The sequence below is a fragment of the Clinocottus analis genome, unplaced genomic scaffold (assembly GCF_023055335.1).
Source record: "Clinocottus analis isolate CAN_PGR_092001 unplaced genomic scaffold, fCliAna1.0.p SCAF_4, whole genome shotgun sequence".
Taxonomy (NCBI): domain Eukaryota; kingdom Metazoa; phylum Chordata; class Actinopteri; order Perciformes; family Cottidae; genus Clinocottus; species Clinocottus analis.
Window position 1 is genome coordinate 12,122,244 of NW_027176153.1, and position 22,397 is coordinate 12,144,640.

At 43.3% G+C, this 22,397-nt stretch overlaps 3 protein-coding genes across 7 annotated transcripts; 2 read left to right on the plus strand and 1 right to left on the minus strand.

Annotated features, from left to right (window-relative positions):
* Positions 1-51: 51 nt before the first annotated feature.
* si:dkey-20d21.12 (uncharacterized protein LOC556245 homolog) lies at positions 52-2,376 on the minus strand. 4 transcript variants are annotated; one of them, XM_068598176.1, is made up of 5 exons: positions 2,088-2,376; positions 1,717-1,728; positions 1,181-1,487; positions 667-885; positions 52-576 (listed from the first exon to the last, which is right to left on the minus strand). In XM_068598176.1, the coding sequence occupies exons 3-5, from the start codon at positions 1,311-1,313 to the stop codon at positions 446-448; spliced, it is 483 nt and encodes a 160-aa protein (XP_068454277.1). In that variant the 5' UTR covers positions 1,314-1,487; positions 1,717-1,728; positions 2,088-2,376; the 3' UTR covers positions 52-445. The 4 variants fall into 4 exon arrangements, with proteins under 4 accessions (XP_068454277.1, XP_068454278.1, XP_068454276.1 ...); XM_068598177.1 differs by lacking the exon at positions 1,717-1,728 and having other exon boundaries at positions 2,184-2,376; XM_068598175.1 differs by lacking the exon at positions 1,717-1,728.
* A 1,090-nt stretch (positions 2,377-3,466) lies between these two features.
* Positions 3,467-10,814, plus strand: amt (aminomethyltransferase). Its single transcript, XM_068597878.1, has 9 exons — positions 3,467-3,667; positions 4,923-5,090; positions 5,338-5,418; positions 5,620-5,751; positions 5,850-5,928; positions 6,402-6,547; positions 7,206-7,386; positions 7,541-7,696; positions 9,589-10,814. Exons 1-9 carry the CDS (start codon positions 3,545-3,547, stop codon positions 9,762-9,764), a joined length of 1,242 nt encoding a protein of 413 aa, XP_068453979.1. The 5' UTR covers positions 3,467-3,544; the 3' UTR covers positions 9,765-10,814.
* Positions 10,815-11,830: 1,016 nt separating this feature from the next.
* On the plus strand, positions 11,831-21,003 carry ifrd2 (interferon-related developmental regulator 2). Of its 2 annotated transcripts, none has more exons than XM_068598322.1 (12): positions 11,831-12,316; positions 16,081-16,197; positions 16,362-16,446; positions 16,610-16,734; positions 16,855-17,012; positions 17,758-17,808; positions 18,102-18,280; positions 18,423-18,531; positions 18,663-18,797; positions 18,957-19,085; positions 20,519-20,611; positions 20,805-21,003. In XM_068598322.1, the coding sequence occupies exons 1-12, from the start codon at positions 12,274-12,276 to the stop codon at positions 20,883-20,885; spliced, it is 1,305 nt and encodes a 434-aa protein (XP_068454423.1). In that variant the 5' UTR covers positions 11,831-12,273; the 3' UTR covers positions 20,886-21,003. The 2 variants fall into 2 exon arrangements, with proteins under 2 accessions (XP_068454423.1, XP_068454425.1); XM_068598324.1 differs by having other exon boundaries at positions 16,613-16,734.
* Positions 21,004-22,397: the final 1,394 nt, after the last annotated feature.

Here is a 22,397-nt window from a genome sequence, read left to right on the forward strand (position 1 = left end):
TTTTTTATTTGTGAATGGTGTTTAATTTGCATACTCTAAAAAATGGGTGAATTTCACACAAAAAAACCTCATACAAAAATATGCGTGGAAATTGGATTTTAATTATTTTTTGTGTGTGTTTTATTACACGTTACTTTCTCAGTGATGCACAATGTCTGACAGAGAGCACAAACTAGAAACAGCTTTGTGTGACACAACGGCAACACTTCAAAGTTACTCATTAATATGAGCGATGATATACTGGATGTTTGCTAAATACTTGTGTATCATTTCATGTAATGTTATGAGATATGTTCCTTTTCATTCAGTTACCGGCGCAGGAGAGAGTGGAAATGTTTTTCAGGAACCTAGAATGGTTTCATCAGTTCCCAGTTTGAAACACAGATAACATTCAGGACAAATCAATTGAAAACCACTGTTGTCTGAGCATGGCATGTCCCTCCTCTCACGCTCTCATGGCTGTCAGGTTGTGTCTCAGTGCCTGCAGTTCCTGGATCAGCAGTGACAGCTGTGTGGCTGCAGCCTCTTTCTCCTTCACTGCCTCAGTCAGCGTCCGGACGGCGCCGCCCTGCTGGACTGGAGGCAGAAAGACAAACTGTCACGATAGAAAATAGTCAGGAAATATCAAGGGGAACAAAATGAAAACGAATGAATATGGTGTCTCACCCAAAAAGTAGAAGATGAGTAACACTGTCAGCAGAAGCAGCGTGATGACGGCACAGCCCATGGCATAGGCATGTGATGAACTGGGAGTGAACATATCCTGTAGACGACTCTGCCATTTGCTGCCGATCGGACGGCCTCTTTGATTGACAGTTGTCATGTCACTTGTGTAGAGATTCCCATTGGAGGAGGGGGAGTAAGCAGGACGAGGAGGCCTCGTCCCTGAAATCATCGAGAAATAGGTCAATGTCATCGGGTTTGTACTTTTGTAGCTGTTTTTAAGTGTGCGTTGACCTTCTCGGCGGTCTTTTTAGTGTGTGTGTGTGTGTGTGTGTGTGTGTGTGTGTGTGTACCTTTGTAGCTGTCTTCAGTTTGTGTGTGTACCTTTTGTGGCCGTGTTCAGGGTGCTGTGTTTGTGGTGTGTACCTTTTGTGGTTGCTCCAGGTGTGTGTGTACTTTTGTGACTGAATTGGAGGGAGGGGGTACCTTTGTGGCTGCATTTAGGACTTGCGTTTACCTTTGTGGAGTTCGGGGTGTGTTCGGTGGAGATCGTTGATAGAATCCACAGAATGGAGCTCGATCTCGGTGAGATCTCGGTCGCTGACCCGGTAGAACTGCGGGGTAGTCTGAGAGGACGGAGGCCTCGACATATCGCCTCCTCTTGACGAATGGACCGATGGCTCGACTGCCAGAAGGTTCAAGATGGCGCTCCACTAGTCAGCAACTTCTTTCCAGGGATTATATCTGCGGGCTATTTAGTCTTCCTAAAGTGTGCCATTCAGCTTTCCACAGTATAAGCTTCCAAAGGCCATGAGAGGCAACACCTTAAAAAAAGAAAGCAAAACATCCACTAAGATGGCGCATGAGGGAATTCTTTATTGGCTTATGACTTTGTTGGGATAGTGGAGTATTGGAATATCAGCCATACAAAATAACATTATTTTGATGTTAGTGCTATTTTTAATGTGTTGCCTTTGTGTCTAAATCCTAAACACATGCAGCAGCTACTGCAGATGCTCTTTGTCGGCATTTACTTCCACTACATAAGAATACCATGGGTTGGTTCTGAAAGTGAAAGAAAAAAGAGGGAGAGAATTAAAGGTTATTCTGTCAAAAATAGAGCAGTGGGTTGGCATAGAAGGACGTATCATGTGAGAGGAAAACAGAGCAGATCAACATGGTTTCTATTTGAAGACAAAACAAACATTTGAATAGTAACTCTATCCGACCTATTAATGGAGCTGGTGATCAAACCCATAGAGGCACAATATTGCTGGAATTTCACTCAAGGACCAAAAGACAACAACTATCTGAATAAATGAGGGGATGATTAACTGCCTGACTACCTGCTGCGCTCAAGACACCGTCCAACCAGATCAGTTTTTTGGGATAAGACAGGTCTAAAGAATACTCCATCCACTTACCGTCTGTAACCACAAAATAAGAGCTGTGTCAGGTTTAATTTTCTGCTTGTTTGTTCCTGTCAATCGGTCGTTCTTCTTGTCACCAAGTCTACTCACACTCAGACACCCGTTGACCAAAACCTGTGTTTTTACCCAGAGAAGCAGCGATGAAATACATTGAATATCCACACAAGTTATCCAGGAGCCGCACAGTGACAAAAGTAATCCAAATGAACTCAAACAAAGTGTTTCCAGTAGAGTCCTAGATGTGTGAAGGCGAAAGGGAAACTCATGAGTTTGTAGAGCCACCCCCTCCTCGTAAGTATGTTTGGTTGTGTCCATGTTCTGATTTAGCTGCCCTGCTAAAGAGGTAGAGCGAGCTCGAGACATGTAGAGAGAGAGAGAGTCTTCTCAACCCTGTTACCCCCCCTCCTAACATGCTCACACACACGCCCAACCCGGCTGGGCCTCCAGGCCTAAAATAGCAGCAGGAATGGGGGTAATTTTAGTTTCTCCGGCCAAAGGATGACTCAGTCATCTGGATGGAGAGCATGCTGGGGTACAAAGAGATAAATACACACATACATGCGCGCACACGCACACACACAAATATCATTGGGTCGACAGGTAGGACATGTGGGCAATTTCATCAGACCAAAAGAAAAACTTGACCGATGAGATACAATTTTAATTTCCGTAGGATGTAAATAAGAAAATAACGATTGAAATATGTACAATAAGCAGAATGGAGACTTATGATCTGATAAATCTGCTTTAATATTAAACATGAATGCTGTTGACGTACATAAAAGGGTGTAAAGTATGTACAGAACAACATGGAGAGAGAAAAAAATATGTAAAAAAGTAACATATGTGGGAGGACCTTGTTTCTGTTTATAACTCACTTTTCAATGTACAGCACAAATGTGTGCATTTTTTAATAGAGTAAATTAGCAATTTTGTTTTAAAAAAAAAAAGAAAGAAAAAAGAAACCCGTACTTTATTAATCCCCTTGGGGAAATCTTTTTTTGTTGCATTTAACCAATCCCTGAGTAAGAGGCAGTGGGCTGCCCTGTGAGGCGCCCAGGGAGCAACCAGTGGTTAGATGCCATCAGTGTCTAATTTAATATAGATTATATACAATTCCGTATAAGAATTTACACTCATTTACACATATTTAGTAAATAACTCTTTTTCTGTTATCCGTGGTCAAACTGCATTATGTTTTGATGAGGGGAATTACGCCTAAAACCATATCATTACTTATGTATTATCTTAGTTGTTTAATACGATGAGGCAACTTCGACCTCCTGCAGGTCAGACCCACCAACTACACATCCCACAAGGCTTTGCTCCTTCCTCCGCTTCGCGTGTTTTTGCCAGAACACGAGCAGCAGGAGTCCGGAGAGTTCCGTGCAACAAGCGCAAAGTGCGACCCGTCAGAGACTGTGAGACTTCAGCGGGACTCGGGAGGCGCGATGTGGGCTCGGTTGCTGCTCGGCGTCGGGGGCTCGGGGCTCGGGCTGCGGGCTTCCAGGGACGGTTTGCTGCGGGTGTCCGGTGCTGGTTGTGCGGGGAGGAGGCAGGCTTCAAGCGGAGACGTAAGTGCACCGCGACGGGTCGCTGCACGGCGACACGCGCCCTAACTTCTGAACAAGTTGCTCGCGCATCTCTTTGGACAAAGCAGCTTTAGGCGCATGTGTTCTGACTGGACGAAGATGAAATCAAATATGACTCGTTTTGGACACTGTGGTGGAAGGTGCTACTGCTGCCTGCCTCGTCTGACCGTATACAGGTTGGGAAATAGTAAAGTTTATATATATATATATATATATATATATATATATATATATATATATATATATATATATATATATATATATATATATATATATATATGATGTGAAATCAAAAGGTTTGTGGAGTCGACGATGAAGCCGTCACATGATTTGAACGTCACTCTAGAAAAGCGTCCCTTTTTTCGTGTTACTGCATTACTATCATGACATCAGTGTGTCACAGCAGCAGTTATTTCATGCATGTAATGTACATCTGTCCCAGCAGACCGCCTCCCTGCCTCTGTCTGCTCCACTTCACAGGGATGCACAACATTTCTTTTATTAAAACCACGAGTGACTGAGCGCTGTCTCTGCTTCCTAAATGTGTGACCTGACCCACAACCATTCATTCAATAATGCTCAGTAATTTCCTTCAGACTGCACTGAGTGATGAGGTTATTCATTGTATATCCTTTTTATAAATCCTCATTCAGCATTGGTTTATCTTTTGAGTTATTGCACAAAGCAAAAGGGGGTGAAAAGACTAAAGTCCTACTCTTAACCAAGAGGCCAGCCGTAATCTACAGTTCATTAATTGTAGGTGTGTGTGTGTGTGTGTGTGTGTGCGTGCATGTGGGTGGGTGCGAGCATTACAACCACCTCCCCTTTGTTCATTCAAATTAACAGCTGACTTTGGACCTGAACAGTTGAGTCAAATATCAATTGACACACTCTTCCCCATAATGCACTTCTGCTGCTGCACTGATAAGCCCCCCACCCCACTGGCGGGTTCATAGGTCAGAAGTCAGGGCAGAAAGCACAGAGCACGAGGCGTAGCAACAACTGACCTGTCATGCTGCCGTTTGACGATGATATGCTCCCTCTTTGGAATGGGATGCAATTTGTTCCAGTGGTTGGATTGTTATTAGCTACTAAAAAAAACACGCAGCCAACTAAATACTATGTAACTGATTTATTTCTTCCATTTAGTATTATTCGTAATACATCATGTACACACTGCATTCCACACGCTTCTATTCTTCCGGTTCACTCCGTAATAGCGTCGCATTTCCCCCAGGCCGTCCCGAAGAAGACTCCGCTGTTTGACTTCCACAGGGACCAGGGGGGGAAGATGGTGGACTTTGCGGGCTGGAGCATGCCAGTCCAGTACAAAGACAGTCACATCGCCTCGCACATGCACACCAGAGAGCACTGCTCCATCTTTGACGTCAGTCACATGCTGCAGGTGAGATCAGCAACAAATGCATAAAGTACCAGCACTGAACCTATGGATAACGGATATATATATATATATATATATACATGCATACACATATAAACAAGCCATTATACATTATCGTTGTGGTAGAATACAACACTTTGTCTATTAGATTTGTTTTTGATCCACGAAGCAACACACCAGAAAAAGAAAAGATCCCATTGCTGTGTTTTAAATGTATCCTTTTTCTTTTTTTTTTCTTTTCTTCTGTTAGATCAAAGTCCACGGCAAAGACAGGGTGAAGTTCATGGAGTCTCTCGTAGTCGCAGATATCGCAGAACTCAAGGACAACCAAGTGAGATGAATGATTGTTTCATGTTCAACCGACAATAACAGATATGTTTTGTCCACTTATACAGACACAACCTTTTCCGTTGGTATGTCGGTGACCGTATATACGGATACATTAGCAGTGGTTTCCGACTCCCTGACACTGTACAGTGGGTGTTGCTTGCATCGCTAACACATTCACCCAGTCATCCCTCCCACCTACCAGGGTACGCTGTCCCTCTTCACCACAGAGAAAGGAGGAATTATTGATGACCTCATTGTGACAAAGACGGACCAGGGCTACCTCTACGTCGTCTCTAACGCTGGATGCGCCGACAAGGACTCGGCGCACATGAAGGTAAAAGCAGAGCGTGTGTGTGTAGACAGACGGACAGGTCGGGGCTGTGGTAGACTGATGGAACGTGTCTTTAACGTGTGTGCTCGTTGTGCCTACAGGTCAGACTAGCAGAGTTCAAAGCTGCGGGTTTGGATGTGGATCTGGAGTTCCTTGATGAGGCGTTGATCGCTCTGCAAGGTAAAACATTCTTCCTTACTTCATTCCTTTCCTCTGACCAATCAAAGAAGGAAGGGCCACATCTTTGTTATGAATAACTAACCAGCCATCAAACAGTTAGTGTTATTTTATCATATTCAGAAGAGCTGACTTTCTCAATGACGTTTCATATTACTGTCAGGAGGTGGCGCTAATTTGACATGCTAAGTTGACATGCTTATTATTAAGTCTGGGCCTTTATAACTGGACTTGATGATGTCACGATGACTCAATGGCCTTTAAGATATCTCTTTGCCTCTATCTTGATTTCTCTTTATTATCTCCTTAATTCCTCTCTTTTCCAGTTTTGTTTCATTATCTCAGTTACTTTCTTTGCCTCAGACCGATTCTTTTATTAATTGCTACTTAATTTTTCTGGCTATTTGACATTGTCTGTTTAGGACTTGCCCCATACTATAGCATATGCAGATATCTTATCAGTTGTGTGTTGTCAGGTCCATCCATGGCTCAGGTGCTCCAGGAGGGGCTAAAAGAGGACCTCACCAAGCTGACCTTCATGACCTCCACCTTGGCCTCTGTGTTTGGTATTCCTGGCTGCAGGGTCACTCGCTGTGGCTATACCGGAGAAGACGGGGTGGAGGTCAGCATCTCCCACTCTCTCTTTGCATCCTTTCTATACTCCTAAAATCTATATTTGTCTTACAGTGGCCATCGCTATAAAACGTCCACTCAGTGATTGCAGGTTGTGTCTATGCAAACGACCACTGAGTGACAATGTTTGATTGAATAAATGCAAACCGGAGGTATACCTGGACAGGGTTCATTCCTAAACCCTAAAGGAAACTTAAAGCAGTTGTTGATCACTTACGGCCGGTAATGAGGAATGAAGAGCCTTGAACCTGCAGTCGGGTTCCAGATTAATGGTTTACTTCATGGATTCATCTTTATGTTCTCCCTCCCCGTCGGCCCACTCTGCAGGGCCTGAAGATATCAGGATGATGTGGGTGGGTCACTCCATGTCTAACAGGGAATGTGGGAGTTTGCTTCTCTTTGTCTCATTTTTCACATAACTCCTCTTTCCTTCAGTGTTGAGACTCACTCTGTGTTTTTAGTCCATGACATACACTATGTCATTACTTGTACTTATCATCTGTTTAATATAAATATATAGTTCATGAAAAAAGGCCCTCACCGCCCCAACAGTGGACAAAATATTGATGCGTTAAAATGCAGTTTCCAGTTCAAACTCCATAGATGGAGACCCGTCTCTCTAATCTGTCTGTGTCTCTGTGTTCCAGATCTCCGTCCCTCAGTCCAGAGTGGTGGAGCTGACGGAGAAGCTGCTGACTAACGGGGAGGTGAAGCTAGCTGGTTTGGGCGCCAGGGACAGTCTACGGCTGGAGGCGGGGCTTTGTCTCTATGGAAATGACATTGATGAGACCACCACGCCTGTGGAGGGCTCCCTCGTCTGGACCATAGGTAAGGCTTCTGTGTATATTGCAATTGTTTTTCTTTCAGAAGGCTGTTTTAAAACACGTCACTCTTTGCAGCTTTATCTGGACTCTTATGTTAAGCAGACGGGTGGATGAGATGTCTCCTTTGTGTACTCACTCTGTTGTCTGCTTACGCGCAGGTAAGCGTCGGCGTCAGATGAAGGATTTCCCCGGCGCTGATGTCATTGTACCTCAGATCAAAGCCAAGACGGCCCGGAGGAGAGTCGGCCTGGTGTCTACCGGCCCCCCCGTCAGGCAACACACACCCATACTCAGCCCTGATGGAAAAGTCATAGGTCAGAACGCAAACACAGGGGAAGTGGTTTACATGAGCAACCTTATTTAAAGAGTGGCGCAACACCGGTGGATTAAAGTCACTGCTAGTAGCACACATGAAATAAAATGAACAGAGTTTTGTTAAAACCTTAAGTTAAGACTTGTTTTAAAATAACACACCGCACCATCACTGACACAAAAAAACAGTCAATATCAGCCACATTTTGTCAAATTTTTACATGCATTGTTGTTTGTTTTATGGTCCTGCCACTGGGGGTCGCAATTTCAAACTCCACATGTTCACACTCCACACAGTCGCTTTAATATTTCAAATTGAATTGGAAAATTCACTTTAGTTTGACATCATACAAAACAAACATAACATGTTTTTCACTTTTTTTCTCAATCAGCTTCATGGCCATGTGTGTCTACAGTCACATACATGGAATTTGACTCCGGTTTTACGTAGCTCTCATTATACATATATACATATTATATACTATAAACAAGTTAAATACAAAAAAGACATTAAAGACCGCTTGTATCCGGTTCGTCTTGGTGAACAAGGACCTGAGCCAGAAGGCGAAGATCTCCATTTACTGGTTGGTCACGAACTCTGTGTCGTGACCAAAAGAACGAGGTCGGCGATACAGTGTTGGGGGGCTCCTCCTGAAGTCCACTGTCATCTCTACAGTTTTGAGCTTGTTCAGCTCCAGAGGATCAGCTGTTCAACCTCGCGTCTGTACGCAGACTCATCACTGTTCCTTATGAGACTGATGACCGTTGTGTCATCTGCGAACTTTAGGAGTTTAACAGTCAGGTCTCCTGAGGTGCAGTCGTTGGTGTAGAGGGAGAAGAGCAGTGGGGAGAGCCCACATCCCTGGGGAGCGCCAAGGCTTATGGTCCGGGTGCTGGATGTGATTTCTTTCACAGCCTCACCTGCTGCTTCCTGTCTGTCAGGAAGTTTGTGATCCACTGACAGGTGGGGGCTGGCACGGTGAGCGGAGAGAGTTTGGATTGAAGTACCTCCGAGATGATCGTGTTGAAATCCGAGCTGAAGTTCACAAACGGGACCCTTGCATATGTCCCTGGGAAGTCGAGGTGTTGCAGCATATGGTCCCATATTGATTGCATCATCCACCGACCTGTTTGCACGGTAGGCAAACTGCAGGGGGTCCAGCAGGGGCCCTGTGAGGTCCTTCAGATGGGTCAACAGGCAGGAGGGAACACCCGTGCCTGATCTTCTATCTGTGAAAGAGCCAATTTACATCCTCTTCGCAGATCCCCAGAGTGGGCCGGTGGGGAGAGGTGAGAAGGAGGCAGAGAGTGGAGGTGGTTGTTTGATGGGGCACTTGGGCGGGGTGGAAGTGGGCTTTTCAAACCTGCAAACCTGTCGGTGATTGTCCTCAGTAGTGGTTGGTGGTCTGCTGTAGTTGGTGAGTACTTCCAGGCCTCTCCAAACTGACGAGAGGTTGTTGGCTGAAAACTTTTTTTCCCAGCTTTGCAGTGTAGCTCTTCTTATTTACCTTGATCTCCCTCGTCAGTGTGTTTGTGGCCTGGATGCACAGCATCCTTTCCCCACTTCTGTAGGCCTCCTCTTTAGCTTCCTCTCCTCTTTAGCCCGACGAAGCTGCCTGAGTTTTGCTTTATTTTGCATACATGAGCATGCATAAGACAAATTGTGATGTATATTGATATTGAGAAGGAAACAAAATGTGGTGAAGTGAATGAATGAGTGAAATAATGTAATGTAAGCAGACAAATATTGAATGAATTAACAAGTCTGTGTGGAGGGCCAACTTTCTACCAAACGTTTCGCTGTTTTTTTTATAGTATCTGAGGATGTGGCCAGAAAGGGATTCAGACAGAACCTTTCCAAATGTATAAACTTTTCTCTGCTGTTTTTATTTAGGTGAAGTGACCAGCGGCTGCCCGTCTCCCTGCCTAAAAAAGAATGTTGCCATGGGTTACGTGGATGCGGCATTCGCTAAAAACGGAACAGCCATCATGGTCGAGGTCAGGAAAAAAGCAGTGCCCGCCTCCGTCAGCAAGATGCCCTTCGTCCCCACCAACTACTATTTTGGATAGGAGGGCCACACACACACACACACACATTCACACTCACTACATACGTACATATCTCTGTCCCAAATTTACCCACGATGCCCCCTTTCGTTTACCTCCAGCAACATCAGCATGAAGACTGAACGTCTTCATTGACTAGTCCTCTGAGAGAAAATAATCCAAAAATGCTAAACTACTGTACGCTACAGTATTTGTGCTGGTCGGATGTGATCCGACACCTTCATTGTGTGGTACATTAAATGCAAAGTAGTTTTGCCTTTTAGGCAGTAAAGTTCAGTTCAACAGGGTAAACTGAATAACAATACCTCCCATGTAATAAAAAAGACTGCAGGACATTTCAAACAGCAGGGGGACGCTCTACGAACAGCTAGTATGCTCCATGTGTGGTTTCACATAGGGATGCATGCGCATGAAATTAATTACATGCAGTATTGTCGAGTCTGAGAATGTATGTATGATGTTATGGGCTTTGATGCTCTGTTAACACAATTTGTAGACCAATTTCATTTTTTAAATTTTTTTTTAATGATTTATAGAACAGAAATAGGCTGCGTGGATTCTGTTGAAGTAAATAGGTTTTGCTAATGAAACATGACATTGTTTACTTTCCTACCGCTGGACCAAAACTAAGAGATTCCAAATGGTTCTTTTGATGTCAAATCACTGCATGTCTGCATTTTGCCAAGGCCTTCAAATCCCAGAGCCAACTTTCTATTCATGTTGTTGTTTAGTCGTAAACAGTTCGATCAGCGGGAGGTCAAACGGGGTCAGCTTAAAAACCTTCCAACACAAAACTCATATCTGAAATGTCCCAATCTGTCAGTGGATTTGGTCATGAACCTTTATATCAGTGCTGAACCTAAATTAGAAGTTTACGCTACATGTGGCTATCTTAACTTGAAAATAATGTGAATTATGATTATGTGTGTTCTGTCAGGCACTTATTGAAATTTATTTTCATTATCTTATGTGGAGCAATGAATGCTTTACTTTGTTCAAAATAATAACAAACTTAATATAACAATAATACTACTGATTTATACATTTGTTTTTGTCATCTCTGTCTTTAAGGCGCACTTTTTGCGTCAATGTTGATTTTCATATTTAATTTAATTTTCATGTAAAAGCTTTGCATAACACGTTTATTTGAATTGAAAATGTCTTCTGTTTATTAAAGACACTTTAATTTACAATTTATTGTGATTTTATACGGAATTTGGACTCATTTGAGAATAAGAAACTTCTTCACATTACTGTGGCCAGTCAGCCTGGCAAAACAATGGCCCAGGGATATATATGCATGTGGGTCCCGAGTGTCTCAACATTTTTCAAATTGTGGCGTATATGGGTTTGGGTAGAGCAATGAACGCCCCAAAACACTCTGATTTCAGACTTAATGGCAGTGTTCTGATTTATACATATTTTTAATCTTATTTTGTAGTGTTGTCAATGGGGGGTGGATTTGGTAGTGTGTTTTGAGGACCCCCACCGCGCCACACTGTGTGTTTATTCCAGGGCCGTTGCAGTGACGCTACACCCGAGAGAAGATGTTCAGAGATGGCAAAAAAATAAATCTGCTTACTTTAGTGTAATTGAGACCTGTTGTGAATGTATGTGCAGTGGGACATTGGGTAGGTCAGTGTTTGCTTCTGGCCTCAGAAGTCTTGGTACCAAATTGTAAAGTTTAGGTTCAATATATCTCAAATTACCTCCACAGTATTTATTAACTTTTTTGTTTGTATTTATTCTACGTCTATCTCCATTTCATTAAGAGCACTTTAAGCTTTGTTTTTTTTGTATGAAGTCACATTGCTTTACACAAAAGTTAATATAATTTAAAAAATCTATCTCAAAGTGTTGTTTTATTTCAGTGAATTCAACGTTATTTTTCTCTAACATTTCAAAATTGACGTCTGATTTCTTCCCTATATTTACTATTTACCCATAATTCACTCAAATTTAATTAATCACGGAACAGAAACCAGAGCTTCGTGCATCACATCTATGGACTGGTTTCGACAACGGAAACGGGGGATGCTAGCAAACCCAAACTGGCAACCCGGGCTGCTGGTTGGCTTAGTAGTTACCGAGAGGAAGATGGTGGGCTTGATGACAGCAACACGCTCGAAACCCCGTTCCAAACACTTTGGAAATTACTCACTCTCGCAGCCGGGTATTAGATATAGACTACCGGGGGACAATCACAGGTAATACAGCGGGCAAACCGTTGAAGAGACTTTACTTTTTTCCGCCAAAAACTCCCTTATCCGGGACTGAAGAAAAACGGGGAGTTGCCAAACGTGCTCGGTGTTTGGCGCTCGTGAAGGACGTTGGCCGAAGTATCAACACAACGTGCGGGAGAGAGGGAGACTTGGTGAGCTTTAACGCGGCTGGCCAGACGAACCACGGAGAGCAGCCCCGGACCACCGCGCCGCCGCCACAGTTTGACTGGAAGCGAGCTAACTTTCTCGAGCTAACCGTCGGCTAGCCTTGTTGTGAACTGTGAATCAACATGCCACGGAAGAAAAAAGGGAAGCGTGGCTCCAGCAAGTCGGGTAAGAGCACCAGTAACATCCGTGCCGGTCTGTGGCTATACACCAGCACCTATGTAACCTAACGGCTGAATGTGGCAGTTGGTGAATGTACGCTGTTAATGTTGGCGGTATATTAGTAGTTTGGGATTTCTTGTCCTTCCCACGTGGCGGGATTAAAACCGCGATACGGACCCAGCGCGTGGCTCCTCTTAACTTCAGCTGGTTGATTTACACGGTTTTCCAGAATGCCATTAAAAAAAAAACAACCATGCGGTTAACAATGATGCTGCTAAAGCGCTGTGATCTGTCCGTGTTTGTGGCCACTCACTTTGAGTTTACATAACCTCATCTATCTTAGGTGCAGAAGAATGGAAAAGAAAGGTGTTTCGTTTACGCGTAACTGGTGATTTCTGCTCGCGACCGGGGCCCTGATTGGCTAAAGCCACACTCGCAGGGTTATGGTTAACCACACGTTTATTTTTAGCAACCATGTGCCACTTTGGAAGAGGTAATGTAACTTTGGAGAAACTTGTGTTGGAGAAGAGCAACATGTGCAACAACAACTAACAAGGGCCTTTCGGTGCTTTTATTTAAACACGATTCGGGTGCGTTTACGTGCAGCTCGGTCATCCCAGTTGCACGTTTTTCATGCGTTGTACAGTCGTGGTGCGGACACATGCATGTGTCTGTAATGGCGTTACAGCTATGGATGTATAAGGCGAACGGTTGCAGCCCCCTCACGTTGTATGGAGCGACGTCATCCGTGAGGCGCACACGTGCCAGCCTCGAAATAAACGCACACTGCACATACAGGGGTTTGAGAGATATAGATTTCGTCTAATGACAGTCCAAATTAAAAATAGAGGCACTGACTGAGATACGCAGTATTTTCACACCTATTTCAATTTTTATGATTTTCTATTCAAGGCTTCTGAGCTTGCAGTATTGTTTGTTATGCAACAGTATTTTGTAATGCAAAGTTCCAGGAGAGCAGTGCTCACTTCTGATGTTCTACTCCCTCACGGTCATTCATGCGTTTCACCTATCTCTCTATCCACCCATTCAACCATTCATTCATCCATGCACCCGTCTTTCGTTCTTGCTCCAATCCGTACACCCATTACCCATTCATCCCTTCGTCCATACGTCATCTCCAGGCTCTCTTCGTCAAGAGGTTCTTCAGCTGCAGCTGTCGACTAAAGCCTCACTGAAAGGTAACTCCTCGAGCTCCTGACCCCGTCTTTGTGTCTGACATAAGGCTTGTCCCGAAGCTCTTGACCCTCACTACAGTGCATGCTGTGAAACTCACCTGCCTCTCTCACGCTAAACCCACTGTGCTATTTATCCAGATGCACCTGAAAAGTTTCAACTCCCCTCTAATACATTACCTGACCAGGCTGCTTACTGTATTAATTGGCTGGTTGGCCGGCAGCATATTGGCAAAGTCACTTCATTGTTTGAGTTTCTTCAGTCATCATGCATGTCGTGCCTTAACGCAGTGAGTTGTCGCCCTACCCCACCATAACGTGTTTGATGGCTGGTTAAAACACAAACGGCACACGGTTGTAAAGAAAATGTACCTACATCGGACCTTCTCATCAAGCGGTTCACTTATAACTAGCTGCTATCACCTGGTCTTGCATCATCACCGTATACTTTGCCCGAGTCAGTGTGCACGCATCACACCATTGTGGTTGAAATCTTTTTTTCCGATTTCCACAAATCTCTACAGATAGCAAATTGGACAGAATCTGACGTTACATTTGCAAAGTTGTAGTTGGGCAACACCTTGTGGAGAGTTCACGGGTCAATTTAGTCTTCCAGCTTGTACTACAAGGCCATGGCCAAGGAACTCAAAGGACGCTAACAAACTCCAATGCACCCCTTTGGCTTGGACTTCTGATTTGTCCGTCAGCAGATTCTCTTGCTAGAGCACTGACAGCTGGTGCTGTTTGACTGATTGCTATGAAAGCAGAAAATGGCAAAGCAGAGACGACATGTGAGTCGTGGCAGGGAGCTCACACTTTTCATGGCCGTGCTGTGTGTGGGCAAGCTTGCGTAGGAAGGTGTGGAGCTGTGTGTTTGTGCAGCTTAAAGTAACCTGCTCTGTGGTCGTTGGGTCAAATAAGATGACTGGGAAATAAGTCACAGATACGGTGTGTTATCTCGTCTGTGAGCGGTAGCTATGTGAAAGAGAGAGGCTGCAGGAAAATTAATGTTACATAAGTAAGGCAGGGTGGTCAGGGCTGCATTCAGGGTTTATCTTTTAGAAAATGAAAAGCTGCATTTTTTACAAGGTCAGGCAGTTCAGAAGTGTAAGCTCACTAACTTGCACACCTGGTTTTACAACTCACTGTAATATACTAACGTCAATGACAAGGTACTTATTAATTACACCACAACCGTCACTGGTTGTCATTACAGTACAGTTTGGAATTGATTTAATTACCCAGCTATTATCTGGTGATCTCGTTTGTAAAACATTTTAAAATCAGCCGCAAACAAGTAAGATGTGAAGGGGTTAAAGCTACATTGTTCAATTCATTGAACTACTCCTGTCACAAGGACTTTATGAGACTTTTGAGGACCACTCCCACATTGTGACATTGAAGACCAGCATTTACATTATAATGTAAATATTATATTGTGTTTGATTGACATTGTGGTCGATTAGTGACACATTCATTTGGCATGTGGCTGAAATTAACTTCCACCATGGATGCTTCACTTAGGCAAAAACCAGTATAGCAAGTCGGACAACAGCTTTACAATTTGGTCTTCTTAGTTGACACATTTTTTTTTTTAGCTCAAGTATAGTCTGTCTTTCAGTTACTCATTTAGCTGCTTTTAAGTGCTTCTCTGGGCATAAGTGAGCACAGCTAGATTGAGCTGAATAAAATCAAACAAAAGGTTGCTAGTTGTCGTATTTATGTTATAGTTGGGAGTCTGCTCCTATTGTAAGTAGTCTGGTTATGTTTTTCACCAAAAAAGTAACGACAACTTCCATGTGGCATTGCTGCAACACATTGCTGCAACAGTAAAGGTGACCTTGACTGTCCTGGTTGACCTGAACATGAACACACAGTTGCAGTCTGACCATTCTGGATTGTACACACTGAATGAATGAATGAATAAGTGAATGGTCACTCTGGTCTCCAGTAATCCCACCCACAGTAGAAAATCCTGAGCCAGCAGGAACCTCAGGGTTAGCTTAGCTTAGCCTGCCTGGCTCGGACTCTGTGTAAAGAACTGACACACTCGCTCTACTTACACATAGGGTGGAACTGTATGGGAACAATAAAACACCAATTACCGCCTTGTGTCATTGTGCCCTGATCCTTAACATTGAGATAATCAGCCCCTGTTATATCGATAGTAAAACATGACGAGGCATTTTGGAGAGCAGATATAAAAATGACACAAGGAATAAAATATAATATGCTTAAATCATTCTCGTGTAACAGGGTGTTTTTTTTGTCTTGTCGTGCAAACTGCAGAGCTGTCGCTTCCCAAGATACAAGTCCTATTACAGTTTAAATATAGTATTGCTGGTATTTATATGCAGTAAGTTGGTGTAGTCGATTCTGAAGTTGTGAGAATCGGTCTTGTGTCGACACTTTAGTGTCTCGGTAGGTGGTTCCATGCTTTGTAGAAGAAGACTATCTCCTAAATGATGGCATTTTAGTGTTCGGTGTTTCTGCTATTTTGTCCTCTTCTGAGTATCCGCATCTCCCATATTGTCTCTCGCCTCACTATTTCCCCATCTGTCTTTTTTCTGTGCCTAGGTACTAGAAATGGGGTGAAGGGAGAGTCCGGTGCTAGCGATGAGGAGCTGACGTCTGATATTCTCAGCCACGGTAGCAGTGCCAGCGAGTGCACTTCTGTGCTGGAAGAGGGCTTAGGTTTGTACATAAATGCAGATAATATATGCTTATTTATTTTGTATGATGGCCGAAGGTACCGATTACATTCTCCAAAGAACATTGTTTTGTCTAAAACTCACATGACCCTAAACCGATGCATTAAAGCTGAATACAGTTCCTGTGTGTTGTCTTTCCTAACACAGGAGGGGAGCCAGTCGATGAGCAGACGGCCCAGGACGAAACAGAAGACAAACTAAAGCAGTGTATAGACAACCTGATGGATAAGAGGTGAGGTCATGTTTTCTTTTGTTTTCCCCCAGCCATTATAAATAGTATGAAATGGGAATACTCAGGAATGAACAGAAAGACATGCAAGGTCATGTGCAACACCAGACCGTAAGAGAAATTAACACAAACTCTGGTCTCCACTGTGTGTCTCGGTGTCCCTCAGCAGCAAGACGCGTCTCGCAGGTCTCGCGTCGTTGCGACAGGCCTTCTCCTCCCGAGTGCTATACGACTTCCTGACAGAGAGACGCCTCACCATCAGCGACTGCCTGGAAAGGAGCCTTAAAAAGGGTACGACCGAATAACCTGCTGGTGCATAAATCCTTTCATCCTCTTGTCTCCCACGTAACAGAAACGCCGTCAAAAACCACTGCAGTTAAACAAATAAAAAAACCTTCTTTTCCCCTCCAGGCAGCGCGGAGGAGCAGGCAGCCGCGGCCACAGTCTTCACCCTGCTCTGCATCCAGCTGGGAGGTGGAGACGAGGCGGAGGAGGGCTTCAAGATGCTTTGTCCCATCCTCACCGCAATTCTAATTGACAACACTGCCAGCATAGTAGCCCGCCAGAGTGTGAGTAATCACATCAACCTTCTTTGGTTATCATTATTTACAGAGGGTGAAGCCCAAAAAAAGGAAATGTAATGCTCCGTCAGCTCGGACATATACAGGCTATGTGTATCAAAAATGAGTTTAATGAATTGTGTGACAATAACGACAACAAGAAGATCAAAAAAATCTGGTTGAGCTCCTGGTTGATTTAGCGCAACTTCTGAAATGCATTTCTTCCACTCAGCTGACCACATGCTGACTTCCATTGTTGTACAAAAGTCAAGCGAGTCATAGTTCAGACATTCCGTTGTAAAGTGGACTGTCCACGACACGGCAGTTGATACCGCCCTTATCAACTGCTCTGTTCTAGACGGTGTTTATGGGAGGACCACTCCCACATTGTGACATTAACAGCATTGGGGGGAGAGTGAGCTGAAGCTGTTCACCAGCCTGATAGCCTGTGGGTAGAAACTGTTCATCAGTCTCGTGGTTCTGGACTTCAGACTCTTGTATCGTTTGCTTGATGATTTACCACTTTGGAGTTTTTCCTAAACAGACAACTTCAACAAACCGTAATAAATTTAGGGTTGACTTGGCCATTTAAGAAACAAATTGCATTAGGATTGTGGTAGTAACTGTATTGCAATGGTCATACGTGTTTTGATGTCACAAACTTTGCATCAGGGGATTTCCCTCTTCACACTCTCTATCCTTGATTAAATACTTGTCTGGTTATTTGACTATAATTGTATTCGTTCTCCATCAGTGTGCCAGATCTTTGGGGATGTGCTGTTACGTCTCCACCTCTGAGGGAGAGGTGAGAACAACTTGCTCTGAAGTCTGAATCCATCATGAATAATTGATGATAGTTTGACTGCTAGTGGTTCACAGGGTTTCTGTTAACCTGTTGTTGCCTACTTTATGTATAAACTATAACGTATCAGACAACAAAAGCCTTCTGAAAAATCCCAGACAAAATCTATGTGTCTACAGCTTTATTATCTGGGATAGCACAATTGCCACATTTATAAATAGTGTTGCTATACATCCACAGTTTGTCTCCTCATCCCTCATATGTTCTCTGTCTCCCCTCCCTCTGAACCTCTCCAGGACATGATCAAGTCGCTGGCCCTCCTGGAGAGCGTGTTCATGTCTTCCTACCCCAACAGAGAGGGAACGCTGCCAACACCCAAACCCGGCAGTCCCGCCCTGCACACCGCCGCCCTGCAGGCCTGGTCGCTGCTGGTCACCCTCTGTCCTGCGTCGAGGCTGACCGTGCTGCTGGACTTGTGAGTAGAACAAATTCAAATGGATGCATCCACACGGACTAAAGAGTAAAGTCATCCCTCACTTTGGTTCTGTTACGTTTCACGGGCAGGACATTTTGACGAATCCAGCAGTGATTCTCTCCCTCTCTTGCCCTGCCCGCAGTCACCTCCCCAAACTACAGGCGTGTCTGGAGAGCAGTGATGTCGACTACAGGATAGCGGTGGGAGAGACCATCGCCCTGTTGGTGGAGCTCAGACGAGATGTAGATGAGGTGAACACAGACACACACACAGAATTGAGTTCCTTTGTTTTATTTTACCATTAAACCCTTTTCTGTTTTTGTTTTTAAATTTGATCACAGTATCATATTTGTTTGACTATAAGGATGTCACTTGTGTGTAGGAATTTGCGGTGGACGACAGTGAAAGTATGTGTGAATGTCTGAAGAGTTTAGCCACAGACGGCAACAAGCATAGAGCCAAGAACGACCGGCGGAAGCAGCGCTCCGTCTTCAGAGATGTGCTTCATTACATCGAGGTTTGTGTCACAGCTGCATCGATGACATTTGTAATAAAAGATTTTATTTCTGTATCAATAAATTAGTTCTTGAACATGCATCTATTTTTAAATGTATTTTCACGTCGAGCACACGCGCCCTCGCTTTGGCGCTGGATGTTTTCTTTTTTTCTCCCGCAGAACGACGACTTCACCGAGGAGAAGATCCAGTTTGGAATGGAGAGCGTTTACATCGACAGCTGGATGAGGAGGAGAATCTACGATGCCTTCAAAGAGATCCTGGAGTCAGGAGTCAGACACCATCTGCAGGTTAGAAAACACTGCGGCTTCAATGTTTCCTCTAGGTTTACAGCTTCGTGGGGGGAGCGATGACGACACAGACCCTTAATGCAGTGGTTCTTAAACTTTTTCTGTAAATAACATCATTTTGTGACTCCCTCTGTGCTTTTATAGTGACAGAATAAAGGAAATTACAATAACTTTCAAGTAAACCAGGTTGCTCCATCAGACCAATTTCTTTTTAAATTGCAATCACTGAGAACGTTCTAACGTTCAAAAAATAACTAATATTTAGTTACTACTAAATAGCTCATTGTGGAAAACAATAAGCTAATACTTTTTTGACAGAATGAGTGAAGATATGTGAGCCTCAGGTTGCATCAGTATTAGTGGCTGCAGTGAGCTGTATTTGTAGAGGAAAGCAAAAGCTTTCCTCAACAAATATGAACTGGGTTGTAGATTTGATAAGGCCGCTTTCAGTTTATGCTCCATGTTCATCTGAGATCTGTTTTCTGTTTCGAGAGACGGAACAGCAGAAAAAAACCTGACGGAGACTTCTGGAGATTGACTTTTGGCAAAACACCAAGAATTGGCGAGTCGCTCATGCACAAGTTCAACCTGTTAACAGCGTAACTAAACATTTACCCGACAGTACAGGCATTTCTCCATGTGTTTATTAATGACTTATTTTTATGTCTGTGTAGTTTTATGTCCGTGTACTTTGGTACAAGACACGAGCACTTTGGTTCGTTTTACTTTCAGTTCAGAGAGCTGCTCCGCTGCTCTTTGCAGGAAAGCTACTGATGCCATCTTCAACCTGGGAGCGTTTAAAACGCAGATATAACTTAGTTGTCTACTTTTCACGCGACATATTTTTCGACGCTCTCTGTCCGCTGCTGTGCGGGTGCTCAGCGCTCACCTGTGTGCGCGCAAGTGTCTCTGCGCACGGGGGTGGAACTCGCGCAACCACGTAGAAACATACATGACAAGCTGTGTGTAGATCCGATCGATAAAATACGGCCGTTTAGTTTGTTTAATAATAGAACAAGGTGTAGATATGTTCTATAGGAAAGAGAACCGTAAATGACATTTTGTGATCTGGCGCTATAGAGGGGGGCGCCCCTATTATAATGGTAGGGGAAACACTGGGCTTCAGTGTACTCCGAAATAAATAGTTTGGTGTGTTCTCACAGGAGTAATGATTGTACATAATACTCTGGAAAGGAAATCCTAATTTAGGTCCTCGGTAGGCAAGATGACTTTTACACATTCATAGTTGATTTTCAAAGCTGTCAAGTTGATCCACTAATTATTTTCCCAACAATTGTGTTTTTAGTTGTTTTGACTGTTGAAGGTCTCGCCATCACATGAACACAAAATGAGCAAAATTAATAGTTTCACGTTACGGACATTATTGTCTCCAAAGCCATGTCTGTAATTTCAGTGTTTTTGTTTTGGTGCAGTTCAACTCACTCCTGAGAGACATCTTTGGCCTCGGCCCTCCCCTCATTCTGGATGCTACAACCAAAGGCAACAAGATCTCTAGATTTGAGAAGGTAATCGCCTCTCTTCTGCCCTTGGATCTCAAACTGCTCACTGGAACATAGGAACATATTCTTCAGTAGTGCATTTATTCTGCAATTCTTATTTAGCTGCACGTGCTGCCAAATTAAGAAAGGCATCCAGTGTGTTAGCAGTTTGAGAAGAAAAGCGTTGTGGCACTCATTGTCTAATCTTTTCCTTCGACAGCATCTTTTTAACTCTGCTGCCTTCAAGGCCAGGACTAAACAGAGGAACAAAGTCCGGGACAAACGGGCTGACGTCATGTGAAAGGCCGATGGAGTGAAGGGATGATGTGGAAAGAACTCCTTGGGCTCTAGTGTGATGGATGCAAAATGATGCCTTCGACACTTCAGCTGTTCGACATAAAGACTCAACAAACTCTTAACAGGGCTTTTCTCTCGTTCTCTTCACTTGTAAACTAATTCTCCAGATTCAAGATGGCCGACATTTATATTTTTAGCTCCCACTGTCGAAGGCAATTTTACTATTCGTCCTCGCAGACATTCTTTTTTCACCCATCCATTTTTATTTATTTTTCAATTGTCATATTCACCTTTTTAAATCCTCAGAATAATATCAACTGTAATTCAATGCTAAACTTTTTTTTTTATAATAATAATAATAATGTGTCAGATTGAAACAACTTCATTACATAGGAGTAAAAGACATTTTATCTCCAGGTATCAAAAAGGTTCTTTTAATACTTTTATCTATAGAAATACAGAGAAAGGGAAGTATTATGTAGACTCAAACATGTTGAGGCTTTATGGTGCATTTGAGATCAGAGGAAGCGTCCATGTTACGGTCACTGAAACCGTCCATGGTGCTGATGCGCTCATCTCTGATACTCAGTTTACTGCTGCCTGGTGGCTTGATGGGGTCATGCAAATATTTTTTTTAAATTCTTATTCTTGACTTCAGCTTCCACATAAAGCTGCACTTTGTGGACATAATCAGTCCTGGGAAATCCCTGAAGTTTAATGTTCAAGCATCAACTTCTGTGACGGAGAAAAAAGACAAAAACGGCCGCATTGAATATTCTGGAAATCATCTTTTCCTCTGTCGGCTAAATATACCTCATTGTGTTCTCAGCCATCCTCTTTACACCCAGTGAGGCTACTTTCAACTGCCCAACCAGAAACTGACTTAAAGAAAATGTGTGTGGTTTTTGCATGAGTGTTTTAAATTAATTTTAGTTTTAAATAAATAAAACACAAACAAAATATGCCTAACTTTAAAAAAAAAAAAAAAAAGTTAAGGTGTCATATTCTGATTGCTATTTCTTTTTTTTTAAGGAGGAAAAATACATTTTTAACAGTTTCTGGTGGATAATTGTAACTTATTATAAAATCAATACTGTGCGATTTTTAAGAAACTTTAAAACTGCTAAGAACTGTTTACAGACACAATAATGGGATACCATTGATGAGAAGAATTTATTATGTTTTTAACATGTATATTTTTGGCTCACACCATGTGCATGTATTGCAGAAGGACTACATAGAGATTTATGGTAAGACGTGTACTTGATCTTTTCTCTGATGAGCAGTACATGCATCCAGACCGCTAACCAGAGCTGGTTTTGTTTGTAATGGTGGTCAGGTGTTTTCGGTGTTTTTATTACATTAAAACAGTTGCCTGGGGACCTTTAGTAGCTTGGTGAAAACCTCTCACCAGCTTTCACAGTTCCTATTGTTGAACCGGGTTTGACCCCCCTGGATGAAGTCCAAGATCAGGCCTTCATGTTACAGCTTCACCAAACTTCACTCTTCTGTGGTT